Source organism: Mirounga leonina, unplaced genomic scaffold, assembly GCF_011800145.1.
Source record: "Mirounga leonina isolate KUSES-001 unplaced genomic scaffold, KU_Mleo_1.0 Mir_178, whole genome shotgun sequence".
Taxonomy (NCBI): Eukaryota; Metazoa; Chordata; class Mammalia; order Carnivora; family Phocidae; genus Mirounga; species Mirounga leonina.
The window spans coordinates 10,474,065-10,500,025 of NW_023270464.1; the positions used below are offsets into that span (position 1 = coordinate 10,474,065).

Sequence of the window (25,961 nt, forward strand, 5' to 3'; positions counted from 1 at the left end):
ATATGGCAGCATTTGACCTGCATGGCCACAGGGGAACAGTGGGTTGGGGTCCAGGCATCTGCCCCCAGGCCTGGGCACCATGTTCTCAGTTGACCACAGTTGCGGCCACTCTCTGCAGTTAGGGTCAGTTGGTGCGTACTGGCCTGGCTCTGGTGTGTGTATTTTTCTTGTAAAAGTTTTCATATCTACAGAAAAGCACTGAGATGAATAAACACCTATGTCTGCACATCCCCACTTGAACATCTTCAACACTGCGGTATTTGCTTCATATCATTAAAAAAATTTTTTTAATTAAAAGATTTTATTTATTTAAGAGAGAGGACACAAGCAGGTGGAGGGGCAGAGGGAGAGGGAGAAGCAGGCTCCCCGCTGAGCAGGGAGCCCCCATATGGGGCTCGATCCCCGGACTCTGGGATCAGACCTGAGCCCAAGGAAGACGCTTAACCGACTGAGCCACCCAGGCGCCCTGCTTCATATCTTTAAAGTAATAACATATTACAGACACATTTAAGATCCTCCTTGACCCCTCCAGTCCTCTTCTCTGCCCTCCCATTACTGTGTATGCTTCCCGTCCAGATTTCCAAGCTTTCACTGTGTATATATACACAAACAAGAGAAAGCACTGGCGGGTGTATTTCAAGAGGGTCGCAGCCAACATATGAACATTCATTTTGCCTTTGGGGTCTATCCATGTTGCCACTGTGGCTCTGGTGCATCTGTTGTCTTGACTTTGTATTCTTTCATCTTCTGTAGTCATTCCACCATTGGTGGACATGTGGGTTGTTTGCCGGTTGGAGTTTATATAAACAGTTATGCAGTGAACATCTTTGTCTAGTTTCCTTGGGCACATGTGCAAGAAATGGTATCCCTAGAAATGCAACGACAGAGTCATAAAGGTATGCACACCTCGAGCTTTCGCGAAGGGATTACCTATAGTTACCATGTCACCAACACGATAGAAGTTGCCGTTGCTCTGGTCATGGCCAGATTTGGTTTAGTCAGACTTTGTAGTGTTCCCAGTCTGGTAGGCAGGAAATAGTAAATCATTGTTTGATTTTTTTTTTTTTTTAATTCCCCTGCTCTGTAGTGAGGTCTAGTATTTTCATAGAAAATACTGATTATTTCTTCCTCTGTGATAGATTCTCCTATTCTCTGCCCATTAAACTGTTGGGCTATTTATCTATTCCTAATTGACTTATAAGAGTTCTTTATACATCCTAGATTATAAATATCTTACTTTGAGGCCTGCCTTTTCACCTATGGTGCGTTTGAGTAGAAGCTTTTTTTTTTTTTTATTCTTATGTTAATCCCCATACATTACATCATTAGTTTTAGATGAAGTGTTCCATGATTCATTGTTTGTGCATAACACCCAGTGCTCCATGCAGAATGTGCCCTCCTCAATACCCACCACCAGGCTAACCCATCCTCCCACCCCCCTCCCCTCTAGAACCCTCAGTTTGTTTTTCAGAGTCCATCGTCTCTCATGGTTCGTCTACCCCTCCGATTTCCCCCGCTTCATTCTTCCCCTCCCGCTACCTTCTTCTTCTTCTTTTTTTTCTTAACATAGATTGCATTATTTGTTTCAGAGGTACAGATCTGAGATTCAACAGTCTTGCACAATTCACAGCACTTACCAGAGCACATACCCTCCCCAGTGTCTATCACCCAGTCACCCCATCCCTCCCACCCCACCCCCCACTCCAGCAACCCTCAGTTTGTTTCCTGAAATTAAGAATTCCTCATATCAGTGAGATCATATGATACATGTCTTTCTCTGACTTATTTCTGAGTAGAAGCTTTTATCTTTAATTTAGATGCATTGATTAACTTTTAATTTGGGGGTTTTGCTTCTTTTGTCTTATTTGACAATTCCTTCCTTACCTTGCCAGTCATAAATCTACTTTCTTACATGTTCTTCCAGAACTTTTAAGATTTGGCTTTCCTTATATAAAAGACTTTAACCTATCCAGAATGCCTTTCTCCATATAGTATGAATTGAGACCATGAATTTATTTCTTTCATATGATAACCTGTTGCTTCTGCATTATGTAATGGGTAGTTGATTCTTTTTCCATTGATTGATAATTCTATATTTATGGTGACCAACATAACGAAACACACTGTTTTTTGAGCACAAGAAAACTATGTTGGAAATAAGCTGTAAGAAGGTAATGATCCATCTTACTCTGCATTTTCGGAAACTAAAAATATACGTATATATAACTTGTGGGTTAAAAAGGAAATCGTACTGAAAATTACAAAATATTCAGAACTAACAAGCGTCTCTTATTTACTTCTTTCCCTTCTATTATTTGGAAGCTATAGATTGTTTCTCTGTTCTTTCGATGGTTACCCTTCAATGTTTCTCGTATATCTTAACTCTCAGGGTTTCAGTAAAGTCCAGAGTTACTCAGAATCACTAGCCTCTTCCCAAACAACACAGTGACCTTGGCATACCTGACCCCTTGAACAGCCCCCCACTTGTCCCCATTATTATCTGGAGATTTGGTGCTACTATTTTGAAAAAATAAAAGTGGTTTTGGCATAAAGATTAGATTAATCAGATGAAATGGACAAATTCCCCGAAACACAAACTATTGAAACTGACTGAGGAAGAAAATATAGATAACCTGAACAGACCTGTAGCAAGTAAAGAAATTGAATTAGTGATCAAAACTTCCCACAAAGAAAGGCCCAGGATCAGATGGCTTTACTGGTGAATTTTAACAAACATATAAAGAAGAATTAGTATCAATCCTTAACAAACTTATCCAAAAAGTGGAAGAGGAGGAAGAACCTTACAACTCCTCCTATTAAGGCCAGTGTTACCCTGATAACAAAACTAGACACAACATTTTAAGAAAACTACAGACCAATATCTCTTATCAATAAAGACACAAAAATCCTCAACAAAATATTGGTAAATTGAATCCAGCAATATAAAAGGGATTACACACCATGACCAAGTGGAACTCATGCCAGGAATATAAGGTTGGTTTATCATCTGAAAATCAATTAATGTAGCATACTACATCAACAGAATAAAAGACAAAATCATGTTATCATCTCAATTGATAAACACACACAAAAAAGCAGTTGACAAAATGCAGTACTCCTTCACAATAAAAAAATTCAACAAACCAAGAATAGAAAGGAATTTCCTCAACTTCATAAAGAACATCTATCTATAAAAAACCCACAGCTACCATCATACTTAATGGAAAAAGACTGAATGTTTTCCCCCTAAGAGAGGAACAAGTCAAGAATGTCTGCTTTTACCACTTATATTCAACATTGTACAGTGGCTCTAGACATTTTCAGGCAAGAAAATGAAATGAAAATGAAAAGGCATCTGGATTGGAGAAGTGAAACTATATCTATCTGTAGAGGACATGATTTTGTATATAGAAAATTCTAAAGAATCCACAAAAAAAGTTGCTAGAACTGCATACTGAGCAAGGTTATAGGATATAAAATCAATATACAAAAATCCATTATATTACTATATCCTTGCAATGAATTATCTGAAAAGGAAATTAAGAAAGCAGTTCCTTTTACAGTGGCATCAAAAACAATAAAATACTTAGAACTAATTTTACAAAAGTAGTACAAGGTTTCTACACTGAAAACAACAAAATGTTATTGAAAGAAAAAGTAACAGATATCTAAATATATCCCATGTTCATGGATTGGAAGACTTAAGATGCAATACTCTACAAATTGATCTGCTATAATACAATCTCTATTAAAATTCCACTATTATACCTATAGAATTATAGATATATATTGCTATAACACAATCCCTATTAAAATTCCAGCTGTCTTTATTGCACAAACCAGACAAGCTGATTTTAAAGTTTATGCGGAATTGAAAAGGGCCCTGAAGAGTCAAAACGATCTTTAAAAATAAGAACAAAGGTGGAGGACTCCTGCTTCTGGATTTCAAAAATTACTACAAAGCTAGAGTAATCAGGACACTAGGGTATTGGCATAAAGAAAGACATAAAGAATAATAGGATATAATTAAGTGTCCAGAAATAAACCCTTCCATCTACTGTCAGTTGATTTTTTATAAGGATTCCAAGACTTTTCAATGGGGAAAGACTAATCTTTTCTGAAAATTGTTCTGAGACACTGGATGTTTACATGCAGAAGAATGAAGTGGGATCCTTAGCCCATACCATAGACAAAAGTGAACTCAAAATGGATCAAATACCTAAGTGTAAGAGCTAAAGCTTTAAAACTTACAAGAAAACAGGCATAACTCTTCCTGACTCCAGATTAGGCAATTGTTTCTTAGATATGAGAGCAAAATCACAAGCAACAAAAGAAAAAAGTAGATGACTAGACATTATTCAAATTTAAAATTTTTGCACTTCAAAGTCATCAAGAAAGTGAAAGATAATCCAAAAAATTGAAGAAAACTTTCACAAATCATATATCTGATAAAGTAATTGCATCTAAAATATATAAATAACACAATTCAATAATAAAAAAGACAATCCAATTAAAAATGGACAAATCATCTGAATAGACATTTCTCCAAAGGTGTACAAATGACCAACAAGCACATGAGTAGATGCTCAATCAGGGAAGTACAAATCAAACCACAATGAAACTCAACAAATGGTAAATACATACAAAAGAATGAAGTTGGACCCTTACTTAATATACCACATACAAAAATTAACTCAAAGTGGACCGAAGACCTAAAGGTAAGAGATAAAACTTTAAAACTCTTAAAAGAAAACAGAGGAAAAAAGTGTCATGATATTGGATTTGATGATTTCTTAGATATGTCAAGAAAAGCACAGGCAACAAAAGGAAAAATAGATAAATTGGACTTGATCAAAATTAAAAACTTCTATGCATTGAAGACACTATCAACAGAGTGAAAGACAGTCCAAATAATGGGGAAAATATTTGCAAATCATATATTTGATAAAGGAGTAATATCTAGTATATATATATATGTATGTATTTATACGTGTGTATGTATATGTGTATGTATGTACAAAATGTATGTACAAATCAACAACAAAAAACAACCTAATTTAAAAATAGGCAAAGGACTTGGTTATATATTTCTCCAAAGATACAACTGGTCAATAAGCACATGAAAAGATGTTTAACATCACTAATCATTAGGGAGATGCCATTCAAAATCATGAGATAATCACATCATACCCATTAGGATAGTTATTATTTAAAAAAAAAAGCAAATAACAAGTGTTGGTAAAGATGTGGCAAAATTAGAACCCTTGTACATTGCTGATTGAAATGTCTAATGATACAGTCATTGGGGGAAACAGTATGGTGGTTCCTCAAAAATATTAAATACAGAATTACCATATCATGTAGCAATTCCACTTCTGGCTATATATCCAAAAGAATTGAAAGCAAAGATTCAAAAAAAAAAAAAAATCGTACAACCGTGTTCATAGCGGCATGATTCACAATAGCCAAAACATGGAAACAGTCTAAATGTCCATCAACTGATGAGCTGATAAGTAAAATGTGGTATATCCATGCAATCAACTATTATTCAACAATGAAAGGGAATGAAGTACTGCTGTGTGCTACCACATACATGATTTTGGGAAACGTTATGCTAAGAAAAGAAACCAGTTACAAAGAACCACATGTTACAGGATTCCACGTATATGAAATGTCCAGAAGAGGCAAATCTATAAAGATAGAAACTAGCTTAGTGATTGCCTAGGGCTGAGAGGGATGGAGGTAGGGGACATGGAAGATGACATCTGAGGCATATAGGGGTTTCTTTTGGGGGCAGCTAAAGTGTTCTAAAATTGATTGTGGTGGTAGTTTCACAACTCTGAATATATTGAATTTACTCCTTACATGGCTGAATTATATGGTGTGTGAATTATATCTCATTGGAACCGTTAAAATGGTTCTGCCACTTAACTAATGTGTGACCTGGGGCAAGGCACTTAACCTCTCTGTGCCTCAATTTGTTCAGCTGCAGAATGACTTTCTGTAGGATCATCATAAGGATCAAATAAATTGAATCATGTCAGGTGCTGAGAACATTGCCTGGCACAAAGGAAACCCTGAAAAAGGATTAGCTGGTTTAAGATCTAGAGAAACCATTTTTTACTAAGTTTTTTATTTTAATTCCAGTGTAGTTAGCATACAGCATTATATCGTTTCAGGTGTACAACATAGTGATTCAACACTTCCATACATTACTCGGTGCTCATCATGATAAGTGTACTCTGAATCCCCATCACCTATTTCACCCATCCCCTCACCCACCTCCTCTAGAGAAACCATTTTTAAAACATTTTCCCTTAAACTGTATTTTAGCTAAGTGTTGAAGTCCATCCGTCCTTCCTTTCCTTTCTTCCTCCTTCCTTCTCTTTCCTTCCTTCCTTCCTTCCTTCCTTCCTTCCTTCCTTCCTTCCTTCCTTCCTTCCTTCCTTCCTTCCTTCCTTCCTCTCTTTGTCTTCCCTTCCCCAGCAAATGAGAACTAACCACAGTGATTCAAAGACCTTTTCAGGAAAACATAGAAAGTTCTCAGACCCTGGCCAATCATCCATCTTGATTCTTAGGGCTGGACTAACAGACTCAAGCCCATAAAAGCTCACATTCACAGACTAGCATATTTGTTCCTCATTATGCCCTTCAGGTTTTCATTTCCTCCTTCAAAAGACAAATATGTGAATAATATTACTTTTCGGGGAAATGTATATGAGAACTCATAATTCTCAAGTTTTAGACAGAGAAATGCTGAGTTGAAACAGAGCGTGCAGCTGTAAGGCATCCCTCTCGTCCCCCCGGGAGAACATCACAGCTGAGCTCGTGCAGTCTCAGCCTTTGCCCCTCGCCCCGCTCCTTCTTTCACAAACATCTGTTCAATAAAAGCAGCCACGTATCTTCAGAGACTATAAATGGCACATGTTAAAATCTTGTTTTGATTGTTGTCTTAACAGAGTGGCTGGCTCCAATCTGCCTCTAGCTGTAAGAGCCACTCGGACAGATGGGAGTCTGATGCTGCCTACAGTGCTCCTTGGTGTTTTGGGGAAGGGGCCCAGGGGGTCCAGCTCTTGGCCAGCTGGCCTCTGCCATGTGTCCTCACTCCCAGGCATGCAGCACACGTGGCGCCCTGGGGAATGCCTTGTCATCTGTGGGAAAGCAGAGCAAGGTGTCTGCTCTCCCTTGGCCACACCCACACTGCCCAATGGACAGCAACCCTACACCGGCGAGGATGCGAAGAGACCTGCATCCTCGGGGGCCTCCTCTGGGCCAGCCATCTCCCCAGGAGCTTTACAAAACTCCCATGCATTTAGCATCTGGGCGTGGACCCTATAGCAGCGATCACCCAGGCCAATCCTCCAAACAAGCCTGTAAGATGAGAACACAGGTACTGACATTTTACAGAGGAGGAAACTGAGGCTCGAGCACTGACCTGCCCAAGGTCACACGGCTGGCGAATCAGTGGAGTGAAGACCCAAGTCTGGGTCCTGAATGTGCGTTTCTGAGAATCTGAGAATGTCTGACTAAAGTCTGTGGGCACCCCTGACTTACAGGACATCATGATGAGGGTGGTCAGGTGTACCCTAACCAGAACCATAATTGTATAAGTACAGAACAAAGCCCCTGGATTCAGACACAGAGGACCCCCTTCCCTAATAACTGGTGGGCCTTGGGCCAGCCTGGCCACCTCTCCCAGTGGTTTCTCCATCTCTAACGCAGGACTAGCCAGCCCTGAGCAGCCTTCCTCTGGGAGCTCTGGTGGTGCAAATCAAGATGGCGGTGGGAAAGGACTGGGTCACAAAGCAGAGGGGTCACCTTGCCCTCATTGAGTACAGAGTTGACCCTCCAGAGGGCAAATGTGAGCCTGTGCTTTCAAGCTCTCTTCAAACTTTCTTCTTTTTTTTTTTTTTTTTTTTTAAGATTTTACTTATTTGGGAGAGAGAGAGACAGAGATAGCAAGAGAGAGCATGAGTGGAGGGGAGGGGGAGAAGCAGGCTCCCCGATGAGCAGGGAGCCTGACGTGGGGCTCGATCCCAGAACCCTGGGATCATGACCTGAGCTGAAGGCAGTCGCCCAACCGACTGAGCCACCCAGGTGCCCCTCTTCAAACTTTCTAAATGAAAAGGGAGAGCTTCAATCTGTCTGGCCTTCCAAATCAGATTTCCTGAGTCCTTCCTGACACTTAGGGATGGACAAGATCGCTCTTATCAAAGGCCAGACCCTTTTTCAAAGTAGACTAACCAACTGACCCAGACTCTGACACCAAATCCCAAGGGGGAGATAGTGGCAAACTCTGGCTGAGTCCCAGCCTTCCCCTCACACATTCTCTCTACTCACCCGGTCCCTGGCCTCCCACCCCTGCTGGCCACCTGCATCTTGGATATTGTGCGTGTCTCTGACAGGTCACCTGCTCTGCCATCTGGCCCAGGATGACTTTTTCCAGAGCTCCTGCCAGTGGGCAGGGGTTGCCCTTCTAGACCGACATGTCCACGAGAGGAAGCTCCCAGTCTGTTCTGGCACCGCTGCTTGGGTTCTCAGTTCTCAGCACTTCCTTCTCACACAGAGGTCCTCTCTCACTCATGCTTCTCCCATGAGCAGCCACTTGACCAGAGCCCCAGTGAGGATGGTGAGATGTCTTCCTTACCTCTACCATGGGGACAGGCCTGGTTTCCAAAGCTTGGGCATTACCCCAAGATTGAGATCTATGGAGCCCACTGTGTAGGCACCGAACCAGATTTGTTTGAAGAACATCCACAGAGTTTCTCTTCTCCACCCTCATTCAACTGAGCATTCACAGCACTGGCACCCCCTTCTCCCGGGGGCCTCTCCCCGGTCAGCAACACCTCCTTGTGGATAAATCCAGAGAATACTTTTCAGGCCTCTTCCAACCCAACCCTATCTGGCATCTCTTGAACAGTCTTGCTGGTTGCCCCTTCTCTGGCTCCTTATTCCTATCATAGATGCTTGCATTCCCAGCCCCTGCCATCGGTCCTCTGTCCCCTTTTCTCCCTGTAGAAGCTCCCCAGGTGAGTTGTTCTTACCTTGCTTTCTACCATGACCTTCTTTCTGATGACTTCCCACCCTGTGTCTCCACCCCAGACTGCACCCCTGACTCCAGAACTGCACCTTCAGACCCTTCCCAGCACCACTCAGCTACCCATTGGCTGCCTCAACCTGACATTCTCAAACACTTCTGCCCCCAGGCCAAGTCTTCTCTCTGTGTTCTCCATTACAGCGGAGGCACCAGTGGTGTCCTCTGAGCCCGTTGGAATCCTGAGCTTGACTCTTGCCCCTTTTGTCTCTGACCCCACATACCCAAAGCCATGTCAGCCTCACTCTTAAAGAGTCTTATGTCTGCTTTCCATTTCTCCACTACTGTCTTGGTGAAGGCCATCATCTTGCCCCCCAAGGCTCATGATTACCTGAGACACCAAGGCAACTTCTATTCCACTCCCCTTTAGGTACTCTTCGAGAACCAGCCATCCCAAACTGGTTGGCTGCACTCTCTCACTCCATGGCATATCATGGGCAGGCTCTCTCTGTGAGAGCATTGAGCCCTGCTGCTTTGGATGGCCAACTTCACCTTGGACCCAACTCAAGCTCCATTTCCTCCACAGCACTTATCAGAGAGTGAAGAAATTGTCTATTTATACGTTTCTCTTTCCCCCAAGGACCACACATTTGCCTGAGCTTTGTGAATGTGGGGACACTGAACCAAGTGCCCCAACCCTTGGTTGAGAACTTGGCATAAAGTTGACACTCATGTGTCTGGGGGGACAAATAAGCCAAGGTTGAACAAAGCAAGTGTACTTTGTACAGTAGCTGTTCTCTCTTTAACCTGCCCTGCAGCTTTCTGGAGCTTCTGAGCTGTTTCCCATCATTCTTTCTATGCTGTGATGTTTTACAAGTAGCCTGTATGATGCCAGCTATTCAGGTTATCACACACAGGCATCTTGTTTCCTTCCTTTGGTTAATTTAGCTAATGCAGGGAATATCCCTGACACAGACATCGGCAGAGATTGGTGCTCAGCCAATGCCAGATCCTTCTTACTGATGCATTTTGGAGATGGATAAAGTTGACCGAATCCCATAGACACAACACTTGTTAGCTCGAGCACCTCTTGTATTGAAATACATCTCACATTATTATTTTTTTCAGTTTGAAGTTGTTGAAAGTGAATGACCTACCAGTGTTCTCTCTCTGGTTGTCTGTATTTGGGATTCACTTTATATTCAAGATAAAATAACCGTGTCAAAAGAACAGGATCCTGAATATGGTGTTCTTTCTTTGTAACCACTAACTCACATTTCGGCAGATTTCACAAGATCTTTGCCTAATTTAAATCTCAGCCAGATCAAGATTTGAATAGAAAGTGTGTTTTGATTAGAAGCTGAAATTTCTCAGAACTGTGAATGGGATGGGTGTGGGGTAGGCAAAATAACGACCCCCCCCCAAAAAAATATGTCTATATCCTAAGTCCCAGAACTTGTGAATATGCTGAGTTCCATGTCAAAGGGAAATGAGGGAAATCGGAGGGTTTCAGTTGGAATTAAAGTTGTACTATGGATTAAATTATATCCCTCCCCCACCGAAAAAAAAAAAAAAAGGAAAAAAAAGATATTGAAGTCCTAATCCTCAGTATCTCAGAATGTGACTTTTTTTGGAAATAGGGTCATTACAGGTGTAATTAGTGAGGATGAGGTTATACTAAGTAGGGTGAGCCCCTCATCTAATCTGACTAGAGTCCTTCTAAAGACAGCTGTGTAAGGACACACAGATACAGGGCAGACGCCATGTGAAGACAGAGGCAGAGATTGGAGTAACACGTGTACTAGCAAGGAACAGCAAGGATGGTCAGCTGTCCTTAGAACCTAGGAGAGAGAGGCATAGAACAGATACCTCAGAGCCCTTAGAAGGAGCCAACCCTACCAACACTTTGATTTTTGACTTCTGACCTCCAGAACTGTGAGACAACTCTCTGGGGGTTCAAGCCCGCCTAGTTTGTGGTCCTTTCTCCAACAGCCCTCGCAAACTAATATGGGTTGCTAATCAGCTTAGCCTTAAAATAGAGAGATTATCCTGTAGCATCCGCATGGGTCCAGTGCAGTCACAGAGGTTCTTAAACGTGGAGGAGGAGGGCAGATGAGAACGTTGGAGGGATATAGCATGAGAAGGACTTGACCTGACACTGCTAGCTTTGAAGATGGAGAAAAAGAGCACAAGCCAAGGAACGGGGGCAGCATCTGGAAGCTGGAAAAGGCAGGTCTTCCCAGAGTCTCCAGAGGGAACCAGCCCTGGCGGCAGTGCCTTTATTTTAGACCAGTGAGACCCATGTCAGATTTCCAACCTCCCAAATTGTCAAATGCTAAATCTGTTGCTTTGTGCCATTCCCTTTATGGTCATTTGCTACAGCAGCAATAAAAAAAAAAGAAAGAATGCAAGGTCTCAGGTAGGATCAAACTTGAAGTGTGTGTGGAGGAGCCAAGTCTCTTTCCTGCTGGACAGGAAAGGAATCCGGTCCTTCATGACTCCAGAGCAACCAAGGAAGGGAGGCCTGAACTACAGAAGCGTTAACAGTGGCTTCCTCAAGAATTAGTTTTCCTGCTTTTAAGAAGATCTGCGAACTCAAACTTAGCTAGTACACGTCACTGTTAAGGTTTCTAGGGGGCACGAGTAAAAAAAGAAAAAAATCAGATTTCAGTTGTCATTGTCACATGAATTGTTTTATGGAACAGCAGTTCCTTTCTCAAATTCCTGGACGTGGAATTAATGGGGTTTTTCCTCGGATGTTTACTTGCATGGTGATATCCCCCCACCATAGACCGGCATCCTGCGGCTGTGTACTCATTGTGGTGAAATGGTTTTCAGCCACCAAAACCACAGTTTCCAGAAAGTGATTTTTTTTTTCTCCCCATACCTTGCTGAGGTATTTGTCAAGATCGGGAGAAAAAAAAAAAAATCTAGCTGAAAAACACCTCCGATCACCTGCAGCCTGTGTGTGCGGGGCGGCATCGATCCTCTAGCCAGCTCCTCCCACGTCTCAGGTGGGGCTGCCCGCGCCAGTGAGGACGGTCTGCATGGATGCTCCATGGCTACAATGTGGCTGCACAGAGCTGAGCACCAGCCTTGTTTCCTGTCTCATCCTTGCCGCCCGGGGGCTGGGGAGACACCTCACTTCCTTGTCCCTTTCTCACCTATCTACTCCCTGTTTCTAACCATCGCTTTTTTTTTTTTTAATTAAATTGTAGTAAAATACACATGAAATTTACCACCTTAACCATTTTTAAGTTACAGTTCAGTGGCATTAAGTATGTTCACAGAGCTGTGCACCCATTACTACTGACTCTCTCCAGAACTCTGTCTACTTCTTGGAAGAGCAAGTGCGGCTCCGCACCCATTAAACACGAGCTCCCCATTCCTTCCAACCTGGCAGCTCCCATTCTACTTTCTGCCTCTGTGAATCTAACTCCTTCAGTTGCCTCACTTAAGTGGAATCATTCAGGACGTGTGCTTTCGTGACTGGCTTGTTTCACTCAGCATAATGTCCTCCAGGGTCACCCATGCTGCAGCCTGGGACAAGAGGTCCTTCCTCTATAAGGCTGAGTACTATTCTGTTGTACGTACTTACCATATCTTGTTTATCCATGTATCCACCAACGGACACTAGGCTTGCTTTTGCCTTTTGGTTACCGTGAATAATGCTGCCATGAACAGGGGCACCCAAATATTTTCCCATCACTGTTTTTATTTTAAGTTTTTATTTAAATTCCCGTTAGGGGGCACCTGGGTGGCTCAGTCTGCCTTCGGCTCAGGTCATGATCTCGGGGTCCTGGGATTGAGCCCCACGTCGGGCTCCCTGCTCAGCAGGGAGTCTGCTTCTCCCTCTCCCTCTGCCCCTCCCCACCTCGTGTTCATTCTCTCTCTCTCTCTCTCTCTCTCTCGTCTTTCTCCTCTCTCTCACAAATAAATAAAATCTTTAAAAAAATAAAAATAAATAACCGTTAGTTAACATACAGTGTAATATTAGTTTCAAGTGTACAGTATAGTGATTCAATACTCCTATCACTGTTTTTAAACCTATCAAGTATTAGAATGACAAAGGGCCCCTGAGTAAAACAATATGCAACAGCCGAGTTTATTTCCAGTTACCTCTGCTTGTACTTTAAGGGTCTGCTCAGACATCGCCTCCCCCAGACTCACCCCTAGATGGAGTGAGACACCTCCCCATGCCACCACAGCGCTGTGCTCTCCTCCGCCTGGGCAGGGAGCCTTGTTCACTGATGGTGATTGGCTGGCTGGTTGTCTGTCTCCTGAGGCGGTGTGCCGTATTTGCATCTGTATGTCTGCAACCCTGTGCGGAGCTGGGAATTTGGAGCGGGAGAAGGAAGGGCAAGGGGACAGAGAGCTGGGAAGGTGCCCTGAGCTGCCCCATGTGGGACTTGCGGGTGTGGAGTGCATTCGTGCCCCCTTCTCACCCCATCATGTTGTCCGTGAGAACCACAGTGGTTTGGGGAGTCTGCCTTGGCCTCAGACAGGGCTTGTTTTGAATCTGACAGTAACTAGCCCTCAAGGAGGGGAGCAGGGGGAGCCCTTTTACACAGCTCCCGGAGACAGAGAATTCCCCCCTTTAGGGAGCAGGGCAGACCATAGATCAGTTTCGTGCACGTCTGCATGTGCTTAGGGCTCTGTCCCCCATTCTCCTGCCAGACTCTAGGCAATGGCAAGGAGGGACATTGCAGGGGGTCAAAGGATTCTTCTGGCAAGGAAGGTAGGATCCATGGGCTGTTTTGCATTCTGTCATCCTTCTGCAAAGCACCTCAAAGGCCCAGGAGACACCAGAGGCAAAGGAAAGAAGAACAGGAAAGAAAGGTAACCCCTCCCAGCTCTACAGGAAGCTGATCCCCGTGGGTCTGACTTTTCCAGTCTGTGATGGAACAGGAGGGATAGGAGATGTCTGAGGGAGGACTGCTCAACCTCTCTCAGCTCTTCCCCATCCCCTCAGCTGCCCAGATGTGACCTTTGTGTAGACCAGAGTCAACTTGCATATTCCCTAGAGCCCATGCTCTGGTTGTGTGTCCAGAGCTGGAGATGCTGGTGCCCCCTGGCCAACAGCATGCACGCCCACAGGCAGGTAACATTCCCGTGAGTAGGACATAGAGGTCCCGCTTCCCAACTTGACCCCTGGGAAGCACAGAAAATACAAAAGAGAAGTGGGGGGGATGCCTGGGTGGCTCAGTCATTAAGCATCTGCCTTTGGCTCAGGTCACGATCCCAGCATCCTGGGATCAAGTCCAGCATTGGGCTCCCTGCTCAGTGGGGAAACTGCTTCTCCCTCTGCCTACTGCTTGTGCTTGCTCTCTCTCGCAAATAAATAAATAGCATCTTAAAAAAAAAAAGACAAGAGGGGGATACAAAGTTCTTCTCACAGTTGAGGTCAACGCAGGAGCACTGAACAGGTCTCAAGCTAGAGCCTGACATTTGTATTCACGAAGTCAATGGCAAAAGGTCAGGATGAAGGAGATATGGCTGAGAGTCAGTTCAGGAGAAAAATAAGAGAAGTCGTTGGGGCTACTAGGTGCAGTCTGCTTGCTTAAAAACAGACATAGTGTAGAGCTGAGCTGCTTTAATGAAACCAGAGCCTCCCTTTAAAGAGGGAAAAAAACCATCACATTCTCTCCTGCTGCTTTCAGACCACATCTGGGCCATTTTGCCCACGACAAAGCAATCCATTTTGAGAACAGTAGTGACTGATGAGAGAATTAGAACAGAAAGGATTCAGAATCTGCCACATGCAAATTATTTTGACCAAGATAAGAGAAAGCTTTGGGGGAACAAAAGAGCTATCTTCAAATATTTAAGAAGCCAATCATGTTACTCCAAAGACCAGAATGAGGAGAAACGGGTAGGATTTGGTTTTGTTCTGATAGTGTTGTTCAAGCACTTGGCAAGTGCTGAAATGGGAGCAGGATTTGCTCACCTCTGGGACTTCATCATCTACTGAAGAGATGAAGAAGAACAATTGCTAAGAGTTATACAGGCTTAGGTGTGCCAGGTGTTGGTGTAAGCAGCTTACAGGCGATATGTCCCTTGTCCCAGGGTAGGCACAGTCACTTCCATCCCACAGCATAGGCAAGGGGTCTGGTAAGAGGAGCTTCTCTGCAGTTATTCCCTGGGGGCATGGAGGACAGTGATGGCTCTACCAAGGGGACTGGAAGTCAGAGGAGGTCACCTGAGCTTGCCCTAAGGGACAAGGAGGAACAGTATAGGGGTGGAGGGAGGGGGCCTGGGTAGCTCCATCTTCTCAACATTTAGCCCAACCACTGCCACCACCCCCAGCTGGTACAAACCACCCTCATCTCCTACCTGGACTGGTGCAGTAGCCTCCTCCCTAGTCTCCTTGTTGCTGCCCTATAGACTGGTATCTGCCCAGAGCCAGAATGACCCTCTCCAAGCCTGGGGGGCACATCACTCCTCTCTCCAAACCCTCTGGGACTGCATCTTATTCAAACAAGAGCCACAGTGGCCAGCCAGGGCCTGTAGGATCTCACCCTGTCCTCTCTCATGTTCCTCTCCCTGCCCCTCCCTCTGTTCACCCCTCCCCCAGCCACACCGGACTCCTTGCTGCTCCTCTGCTCTGCCAGCACACTCTTCCCCAGGGCCTTTGCATCCACTGTGCCCTCTGCCCAAAAGTCCTTTCCCAAGGAACCACATGACTGACTTTCTTGCTTCCTTCCAGGCTCTGCTCACATGTCAGCTTATCCGTGGGGCCGTCCCTGCCACCTTATGTGCTCACCCCTCACCTCCTCCCTGCTGTGCTCTACACTGCTTTACTTTTCTCTAAAGTACTTACCACCATGTGGCATCTTCTCTATTCATGTATGATATATAATATACACTATATATACTCTATTGTATATCATTCCTTGGTTTACTGTCTGTCCCCATCAGGATAGTAAGATTCAGAGGGCAAGGCTTTGTTTTGTTCCCTGCCTCATCATCAGAACCTAGAACAGTGCCTGGCACATGGGAGGCCCTCAGTGAATGTGCCATGCTGGGATGGATGAATGAGCAAGTAAGCTAGGACTGGAGATGAAGAGAGGCCTGGCACCACCCAGCGTCTCCTCAAGAACGCTGCCAGTGGGAAGACACTACTGACGTTTCTAAACAGTAGGATGGCATGATCAGATTTGGTTTCAGGATCTTAGGACTGTTCCAACTGATGAGGAAGAACTGAATGTTTATCAGAGCCAGCCATCAATGGATTCAGCCATTTTGTCAAGTGGTGAGCTCCTCGGAGCTAAGAGGATCTGAGGCTCGTGCAGGGACTGAAGGAGGAGAGAGTCCTTTTGTGTCCCCAAAAGGGCATTCAAAGCCCCATTTGTGTCCTGAGAAATCATGATTTCCAACCGCTCAGCTTCTTTCCAACACCCTGAGGCCAACCGAGACCCTGGTCGAATTGGGGTCATTGAAATGGAAGGCAGGTAGGCCAAATTTTAGTGGAGCACTTTCACCAGCTCAGTCTTATCCCAGCGCATGAGTTGCCTCCTCAAGAGTGACAGTCCCCACCCAAGAAGTCCTCCACTCTTTGGAAATCAGGGAGTCCCTGGTCCTGGTGTGTTCAAGGTGGTACCAGGGCGTCCTCTGTCAAGGGATGTACCAGTTAGGTTTTGTTGCGGTGACAGACCACCCCAGCATCTCAGTGGCTGACAGCAGTGTCCTGTTATGACAGAGCTCAGCCGTCAGAGCATCCCCTGTGTTGGGACCTGCTATTCTCATGGCAGAGGGCAGGAAACGGAGAGAAGCAGAGCCAAACCACATAATCACACTCAAAGCTTCTGCTGGGACATGGCCAGCTTCATGTCTACTGACACCCCATTGAACAAAGCATGGCATAGACAGTGGGTGGGATATGTAATCCTGCCACAGGGAGAGCGACCGCTCAGGAACAATAATTCAATCTGCCATTGACCCACTCAACTCATGGGATTCCCTCTGCTCTAATACTTCAGAATTATTTTGAAAGTCAGTTGCAAAGCTCTCTGCGTCCATCTCCCTTCCTCGCGTTACAGGCCCAAGATGCCATGATGTGTCTGGAAGGCCCTCCAGGGAAGCTGGCCTCCCCACCCAGTTACTCTCTCACTGTCTCTCCTCCTTCTGGACAGGTGGGTGGCAGGCCCATGGAGCCCCTGCTCAGCGACATGTGAAAAGGGCATCCAGCATCGGGAGGTGACCTGCGTATACCAGCTGCAGAATGGCACCCATGTCACCACACGGCCCCTCTATTGCCCAGGCCCCCGGCCAGCACCAGTGCAGAGCTGCGAAGGCCAGGACTGCCTGTCCATCTGGGAGGCATCTGAGTGGTCACAGGTGGGTGCCCGGGCTGCCTTCTCCACAGGGACCCCAACATGGTGCCTTTCCCTCTGTGGTATTTGTGACTCAAACCCAAGTATCACAGTGCTTGCCAGACCCCAGATAACTAAGAAAGATGTGTTCTAGCTCACATATTCTTAAATTCCATCTGAGGTGACAGTATGGCTAAACAAACATGGGTAATGTGTTTTTGATCATATATATGTTTTTGACAATATTTACCACAGTTCGATCCCATTTCCTATGAAAATTCTCATGTAAAGATGGATGGAGGGAGGGATGGATGGATGGATCGATCGATCAATGGATGGATGGATGGATGATGGTTGGTTGGATGGTTGGATGGATGGATGGATGGATGGTTGGGTGGGTAGATGGATGGATGGATGCATGGTTGGGTGGGTGGGTTGGGGGGTAGGTTGGTAGGTAGGTAGACAGACCAACTGACTAACCAACTGACCTTCTTATTTTCTTTTGATGTATGTATTTGAATTCTGGTGCAATCAGTTGGGAAGGCTCTGTGCCAGTCTTTGTGGATTGTAAGAGGCAAGCAGACACTGGGAGGGACAGTTTTTAGTGTACAAGTTGGAGTCACACATCTCATGCCATAAAACATTTTGGAAAGAGGTCAATTAAGCCTTAAGTTTTAACTTGAAAGACTGATTCTGGAAATATTTTATCTTTGGTAATATCATCCTTCAAGGCTTTGCATTGACTTTGCTTTAATATTTTGACTGTTTGGCCATAAAATAAAAAGCTGAATAAAGGGCAAGTTTCCCTCAGGTCCTCCATCAAATGTGTTCTAGGAAAGTCAGAAAGGCTAAATCCAAGACACTCTTCAGTGTGGAAAATATTTTTAAAGTTCCTTTTTTATTGCCAAACAGTTGGAATTATTTTCAATAAGAAAGTATTCAGCCCATTCTTAATGAACGAAAAGTTTGCCCTTGGCTACTCTGAAATGGGGTTTACTTTTCAGACAGATCTTGACATGTACCCGTTAAAGACCTGAGTCTTTAGCCTGCCCTTTATGATATTTTAGGGAAAAGAGAGAGTTTAAAATTTTGATCTTTTATATGTACTTAGGACTGTAAGTGGAACAGTCAAGGGACCTCTTTTAGGGAGGGGGACTACTTGCTGGAGGGGTAGGGTCAGGCATGCAGTCTCCCATCCCCACCCCCACCCCCACCAACCCACCTTGAGCCTGAGGTTCTTGATCACCTGGTTCTTGATCCAAACAAGATTTATGTTTTAATCAGATCAAAGCCATAAATTTTCCATTCAGACTCTTTCTCATAGAAAAAAAAAATGTCCTTACCAAAATAACCAAGCCTGACATTATCAGCTATCACCATAGCATTAAAGAACACCAGACTGGAAAATGTGAGACAACTGAAGCAAGATTTAAAGAAATCTCTCTAATTTCACATCTCTATCTCTGTGTGTGCCTGATCCTAATGCTGAAATAGTATCCATACCAATCAGTCTCCTTCTGGCTCACCCTAGGCTCGAGCCAAATGCCTCTTTCTGAACAGTCAACTTGGAATCAAATCTTGCCCTCATTCACGAGATGCTCACCAAACTGGTATTTCTACTGCTTCACCACATGCTGAAGCCCCTTTAAAGATTTTATTTATTTATTTGAGAGAGAGAGCACAAGCAGGAGGAGGGGCGGAGGGAGAGGGAGAAGCAGACCCTCCACTGAGCAGGGAGCCCACCATGGGGCTCGATCCCAGGACCCCAGGATCATGACCTGAGCTGATGGCAGATGCTTAACCGACGGAGCCACCCAGGCGCCTCAGTGCTGAAGCCCCTTTAATGTTCCTTCTTCTGGAAACAAGTGGGTTTAAATTTCTCGTGGCAGAGAAATTTATTTTATTGAGGAGGCTGCCTTTACATGTAGCCAGCAGTGTTGATCACCCATACTGTCTACCCCCAAGCTTCTTCCCAGCTTTGTTCGAATGAGGAGCAGATACCAGGAAGGAAGCAAAAGAGAGTGACTGTCTCCTGTCCTAGGTCCCTCCAGAGGAAGCCCCACCTTCTGGTCAGAAGGGCTGAGCCAGCGTTTGGTCAAGAAACAGGCTAGACATTACAGTGTTTGAAATTCAAGGGAAAGGAACAGGGAATGCAGAATAGAGTAAGACAATGCAGGAAGTCTGGCAGAAGTGGTGAGTAGGCTTCTAGTTGAAGAAAGAGCGTGGGTGTGGGTGCGTGCGAGGGAGGAGCCCACAAGTCAAATGGTCAAGGCAGAGCTAATGAAATGGTCAGGGAGCATCACCATGCAGAGAAGCAGAGAGATTGACCTTCAACTCGGTAACCCAGGCTCCCAGCAGTGGCCCTCCCAGCCACAACCCATCCTGCCCAAGACGGTGACGCCTGCTCTGGACTGACCCCTTGCATCCAAGATCCTATAAAGCCGACCCCTCACCCGCACACAGGACCAAATGCGCATGTTCTCCAGCTCCCCCCAGATGACACCACAACCAGTTCTGAAGTATGTGTATTTCTTCTAAAACAAGCCAATCTAAGTTAGTCTCAGAAAAAAAAAAGAGAGAGAAAGAAAAAAAAGCCTCGGAGAGCTAAATTGAACTCATTGGAAAAATAAAGCTACATAACATTTTGGGATAAATGTTAATAATAGAACTTTAAAAGAACAACTTTTGTCCTGTAGGTGCATTTTCCCAGGGGACACAGTGGAACTTTTTTAAAAAATCAAGTTTGCTGTGGCTCAAGAATATCTGCTGTATATTTCTGGTAAATCAAGCAAGTATGAAAGCAGACGCTCGACTTGTGAGGGCTCCATTTTGTGCCACCACAGTGCATGGGCTGTCCCCGCCATAGCTCTAGGACCCAGCTGTTGGGAGCCTGGGGCTCACTGTGTCTGTACCTCTTGGCGGAATACAGCCTTCAGGCCAACATCTCCGCAAGTTACGTGTTTGCTTCCATGGTGGAGACAGGCAGGGCTTCCGTACCCGGCAAATAAGAGAGAGCTCCCTGGGTTTGCAGGACGCGTCACCTCCTCTTGCTGGCCGGATCGTGCACAGTCAGTCCCATCCTCCCGAGGTCACAGGTCTGCTCTGCCTGGGCTTCCTTCTGCTTTGTTTTGAGGTGGCTAAGCAATCTCGGAGCCCGGCGAGGTCCCTCCCTGAGTGCAGGGGGAGCACGCCAGGAGCAGGCTCCAGATACACCCTGCAGGTCCACCCTGTTCACAGCTGTCACCCCACCGCTCACCCCTTCTTCTATGGATCTTGCTGCCTGAGGGCATGGGAATCTTGAATTCTCAGGGCTCGCACATGATTTGTCATTCCTCAGGCCCTCTTTGGGTCCCTGCACCACACTTTCTCTTGCAGTGTCTCCCGGGAAGTAGGTAAATTACCACAGGGACCATTGCTCAGTGATGCTCTTGGCATCCACACTTAACACAGTCACTGTAGCTCTCTACAAGAGCTTGCCGATGGCCTAACATGAAAGTCACCTGTGGGTTGGGTTTGCATCTCCCCGTGTTCCACCCTGAGCCTGTCATTTTGCCCCAGGCTGGCCCAGGCAGCGTGCACGGAGCTAGAGGCCAGCTCAGAGGAGTCAAGGGCCTCAGACATCTTTGCCTGGGTGTCCTTACCTGGCTTCCCCTGGCCCCGTCCCCTGCTCTGCTCGAGGGTCCACCAGCATTTGCCCCTTGAACTTCTCCACTGCATCAGTCTTTTGGACCTGGTAGCAGGCCACTAAATTCCTAGTTTGGTCTTCTGGTACCTGGAGCTCTCCCCACTCCTGTGGCCCTCCCCCCGTCACTGGCCACTTGGCTGGAGTCACAGCTGGGACGATGTGCTTCAGACTCTAGAAGCCCAGCAGCATCCTCATCCTTGCGTCCCCGGCCCTGGGGCTGGCACATTGTTGTGACTTAATAGGCGTTGATGACCTTGAGCTGCACCAGACCGGATCAAACATCCAAACCGTGTCTTGCAGTGCTCGGCCACCTGTGGCAAAGGGACGCGAAAACGAACTGTGACGTGCACCAACTCGCAAGGAAAATGCGATGCGTCCACGAGGCCCAAAGCAGAGGAGGCGTGCGAGGACTACTCGGGCTGCTATGAGTGGAAGACCGGGGACTGGTCCAAGGTGAGTCCGGCGGGCCTGCGTCTCCACCCTGCCTGCCCGCGCGGGAGCTCTGCAAACAGGAGCTCAGCAATCACGTGGGCTTCCATTGCATGAGGCAGTCCCAGGCTACCCAGGCTACCCAGGCAAGTTCGCTTTCTCTCCAAGCTCTGCACCTGCCCATGACCCTGTGCCGTGTGCATTCAGAAGGAAACCGAATGCCTCCCAAAGTATGGAGCAGCGTGCCCCGGATCCCAGTTGGCTGCCCTATGCTGTGTGCGGCCTGTGCCCCAGCATCCCTCGGGGGGCTTGGCCATTGGCCATCACAAAAGCCTCGTAAACACGGAGGGGCCTTGGCCGAAACGGACGTGGAGGGGGGTCAGGGGCAAACAGAACTTCCCTTCACTTTCAGGACCCCTGGGTGAGGGTCCGCACAATGCATGGGCAGGCAGGCGGGGGCTCTGGGGGGGGCAGGCAGAAAGGAAGAGCCATCTTCTAGAGCCTGGCCTGCAGCCCGGGGTGGGGGTGCAGAGAGGGTGAAAGAGCACCGCAACGTAAATCAGATGTGAAAACTTCTTTGCTGTTCAGCTCTTCTTTTATTCATTGCCCTAGTATCTGTGAACCCATTACCTCTGAGGCCTGTTTCCTGGGGGGAGGGGGGAGCTGAGGTAAGTACCGCTGTCCCACATGAGCACCGGCCAGGAGGCCTGCCAGGGAACCTTTTCCCAAAAACCAGAGAACTTCTAGGGACATTCGCTAACGTCTGATTTTCTAAGGAAAATTTCTAATGGCAGCAGAGGGTGTTTGTGTTTCTTTTTTGGTCTTCACAACTGAAAACTCCCCGTTCACTTCTCTTGATGTCTCTTCACCCCAAGTTTGCAGACTGGGTGGCCCGAGGGCCCCCAGTTTTTGCGTGGCCTGCGTGATATCATAAACATTCTGGAATTAGCTACTAACATTTAAAAACAGGGCGATTTCGCCTGAAAATCTGGATTTGGGGGCCCTTGTCTGGAAATCTGGCAACATGGCGATGTGTCCTCGTCCTCACTTGGCCACTGTGACCTGGGGCCAAGGAGGCCTGGTGCCTTTCCCCAGGCCCTGGCCCTCCTCCAGCCCCCCACACTCCTCTAGCCACTATGCGTTTTGATTTAGCTGCCTGGCCCAGGCAGTAATTTGGTTTGGAAGGAGAGATGGTTTGGCCATTAGAAAGCAAAACTTACCCAGATCGGGTCCTCCCAGAAATGCCACCTCCCTGCAAATGAGAATACAAACTCCTCCAAACTTCTGGAGGGCACAAAAGCCAATTTCTCAGGTTCCAGTTTGCCAGCTATGCTAAAATGCAGCTTCTGGATAACTGCGAATTTGGGGAAGACCAAAAACACCTCCTTTTTATTTACTCCCTGATCAGAGATCTGACCAAAGCAATAGAACCGGGCCAACAGTCCAGTTTCTCCATGAATGTAATAACACGTAGAATGGAGTTGCCAGGATGTCTTCCTTTGGAGGAGGCTTCACTTGAACTTCACTTGAAGGCTCTTGCAAAAATGCCATTAGAACCTCGAGTCCTGTGAGAGAGGCATCAAGGGGCTGAGTTACAGCTCTGACTCACCATTTAACGTATCTTAACCTCTCTGGCCCTCAGTCTCTTTATCGCTGCAATGGAGAATCATTAACACTGGCCCTGCCTGCTTCTCAGAGACGCTCAGAGCTTTCAAGGCATTAATATCTGTGACTAAGCGCTTTGACAACTCAGGCCATTTTTCCTGCCCCAAACCCAGCACCCAGTGTTTACGCTGGGTCCCCAGGAGGCACAGTCCCCAGGACTAACCTGTTCTGATCTCATCTAACTTTGTCTTATCGATCGGAGGGCCCAGCCTTTTATAGAACCATGCCAAGAAATGTTGTCTCATGGCCAACCATGTCGGACTCAGCTTGAGAAGGGTCACCAGTGTATCCCAAAGGCCCAGGGAAATGTAAGCGAGCTCTCAACAGTTTGGGTTCTAATCAATAAGAAAGCATTTTGGGAGTGTTCTGTGTCAGAATTGTCAGAAGACATAGAAGGGGAGCTCCCCAACAGAGTAAGAGGCAGAAGACCATTGTTTGGACTCCAAATGTCCAGGTGTGGACTGGAACAAAGCTGTCATTCTACTTGGGGAATTAGAAGGGTCCTGTGGTCACACCCCACATGCAGCCTATGCTAGCGAAGGGTGACCTCCATGGTCATAGATATCCCTGGGCAGGAAGCGGAGGGGAGGGCAGGGGTCAAGGAGGGCCTGGGCTGCATGCAGCCATCAGAGTTTGAGGTCTACCCCTGCGCCTCTGCCCTCCGACCAGGTCCTTGGCCCTGTTTTCTAGAAGAGACAGTAGATGCTCAGAGATTAAGTGACTGGCCCACAGTGCTCCAGCAGAGTCCAAAGTCTGAACCCCAGGTCAGAGTTCAGTCCATATGCGAAGGGCTCCGGAGGCCCCACGATGGTACCTTTGAGCCACAGCATGTCCTAGAGATGGTCATTGGCTCTCCAGAGCCTGGGTTTCTCCAGCCTCACCATTCGGGCTTTGAAGACCAGATGGACACTTTTGTTTTCTTAAGTACCATGAACTTCCTGGTGCGGAGAGCTGTAAAACGCCAGGAAATACATGTGAGTCGTACCTGAGAGGCTCATCCCCATGCTACCCCAGATCTGAGCTCATGCTCGCCCTCCTCCATTGTTCAAGGGCCCCTCCTTGGTTGAGGAGGCCGGTTTGCCATTTAGCAAACTCCCCCCCACACAGTCCACCAGGCGAAGTAGAGCCTTTAGCTGGCCTGCCTCTTTATTAGCCAGGCCATGGTGAATAATGCCTCCCAGCTTTCTGGAAAGTAAGATATTGGAAGGCCACAGTGCCTGCTTTTTACCACAGCCAGCTTGATCAGTCATCCCTGGCCTTAAAAACAGGAAAGATTGATGGCATGTGATGATGATCTTGGCTGCCATCCAGGGGTGGTATCTGATGGCATCGGATTAGTGCACACAGAGCCTTGGGGGAGAGTACTCAGCATGGCAGGGGGAGGGGGTGGGAAGCTGCCCCCTCCCCAGCACATCTGGCCAGAGCCGGGGCCCAGGGCAGACTCAATCTACCAAGCTGAGAACTTGGTCACAGACCTGGAACTGGAAGTCCAGGTATGCACGAGCATACTGAGCAAGCGTGATGGGGCAGGGGCCGCACAAAACTCAACTGTGGGACCCCCACCCTGACGGTTTGCCTCACCACCACTCCCTCCTCCACAGTCATCACTGGGTGGTCTGGCCTGCCCAGTTGCAGAAATCTGTAGAGTACGGTTCTAGAAATCTGCCCGTTGCCTTTCCCCATTTCTTCTCTGGAGAGCGGAAAGATACAGTTCCCTATAGGGGTCCTTGTCCTCACTTGCTGGGCAACCGGCCAACATAAGTGGATTCCACTGGATGGATGGTACCCTGACATTTACACTTCTTTGGGTTAGATTTGCTTTGCCGTTGACCTCTTATCTTCACTCTACAGCTTGTGGACAGTGCCCTTGTCACACACATGGCGTTGGTGCACTTTTATTTATTTTTATTTTTTTATTGTTATGTTAATCACCATACATTAAATCATTAGTTTTTGATGTAGTGTTCCATGATTCATTGTTTGTGCATAACACCCAGTGCTCCATGCAGAATGTGCCCTCCTCAATACCCACCACCAGGCTAACCCATCCTCCCACCCCCCTCCCCTCCAGAACCCTGTTTGTTTTTCAGAGTCCATCGTCTCTCATGGTTTGTCTCCCCCTCCGACTTCCCCGCCTTCATTCTTCCCCTCCTGCTATCATCTTCTTTTGTTTGTTTGTTTGTTTTCTTAACATAGATTGCATTATTTGTTTCAGAGGTACAGATCAGAGATTCAACAGTCTTGCACAATTCACAGCGCTTAACAGAGCACATACCCTCCCCAGTGTCTATCACCCAGTCATCCCATCCCTCCCACCCCACCCCCCACTCCAGCAACCCTCAGTTTGTTTCCTGAGATTAAGAATTCCTCATTACAGTGAGGTCATATGATACATGTCTTTCTCTGATTGACTTATTTCACTCAGCATAACACCCTCCAGTTCCAACCACGTTGTTGCAAATGGCAAGATCTCATTCCTTTTGATGGCTGCATAATATTCCATTGTACATATATACCATGTCTTCTTTATCCATTCATCTGTCGATGGACATCTTGGCTCTTTCCACACTTTGGCTATTGTGGACATGGCTGCTATAAACATCGGGGTGCACGTACCCCTTCGGATCCCTACATTTGTACCTTTGGGGTAAATACCCAGTAGTGCAATTGCTGGATCGTATGGTAGCTCTATTCTCAACTTTTTGAGGAACCTCCATACTGTTTTCCAGAGTGGTTGCACCAGCTTGCATTCCCACCAACAGTGTAGGAGGGTTCCCCTTTCTCCGCATCCCCGCCAACATCTGTCGTTTCCTGACTTGTTAATTTTAGCCATTCT

The 25,961-nt window shown here is 46.5% G+C and overlaps 1 protein-coding gene across 2 annotated transcripts in view; it reads left to right on the forward strand.

The window, feature by feature from the left end:
- Window positions 1-25,961, forward strand: part of ADAMTS17 (ADAM metallopeptidase with thrombospondin type 1 motif 17) — a 344,744-nt gene that overhangs the window by 298,817 nt on the left and 19,966 nt on the right. For both annotated transcript variants that reach the window (XM_035024022.1, XM_035024023.1), the window contains exons 20-21: window positions 17,167-17,371; window positions 21,332-21,484. In XM_035024022.1, the coding sequence (XP_034879913.1) occupies window positions 17,167-17,371; window positions 21,332-21,484 (358 nt within the window). The remainder of the gene's footprint in view (window positions 1-17,166; window positions 17,372-21,331; window positions 21,485-25,961) is intronic.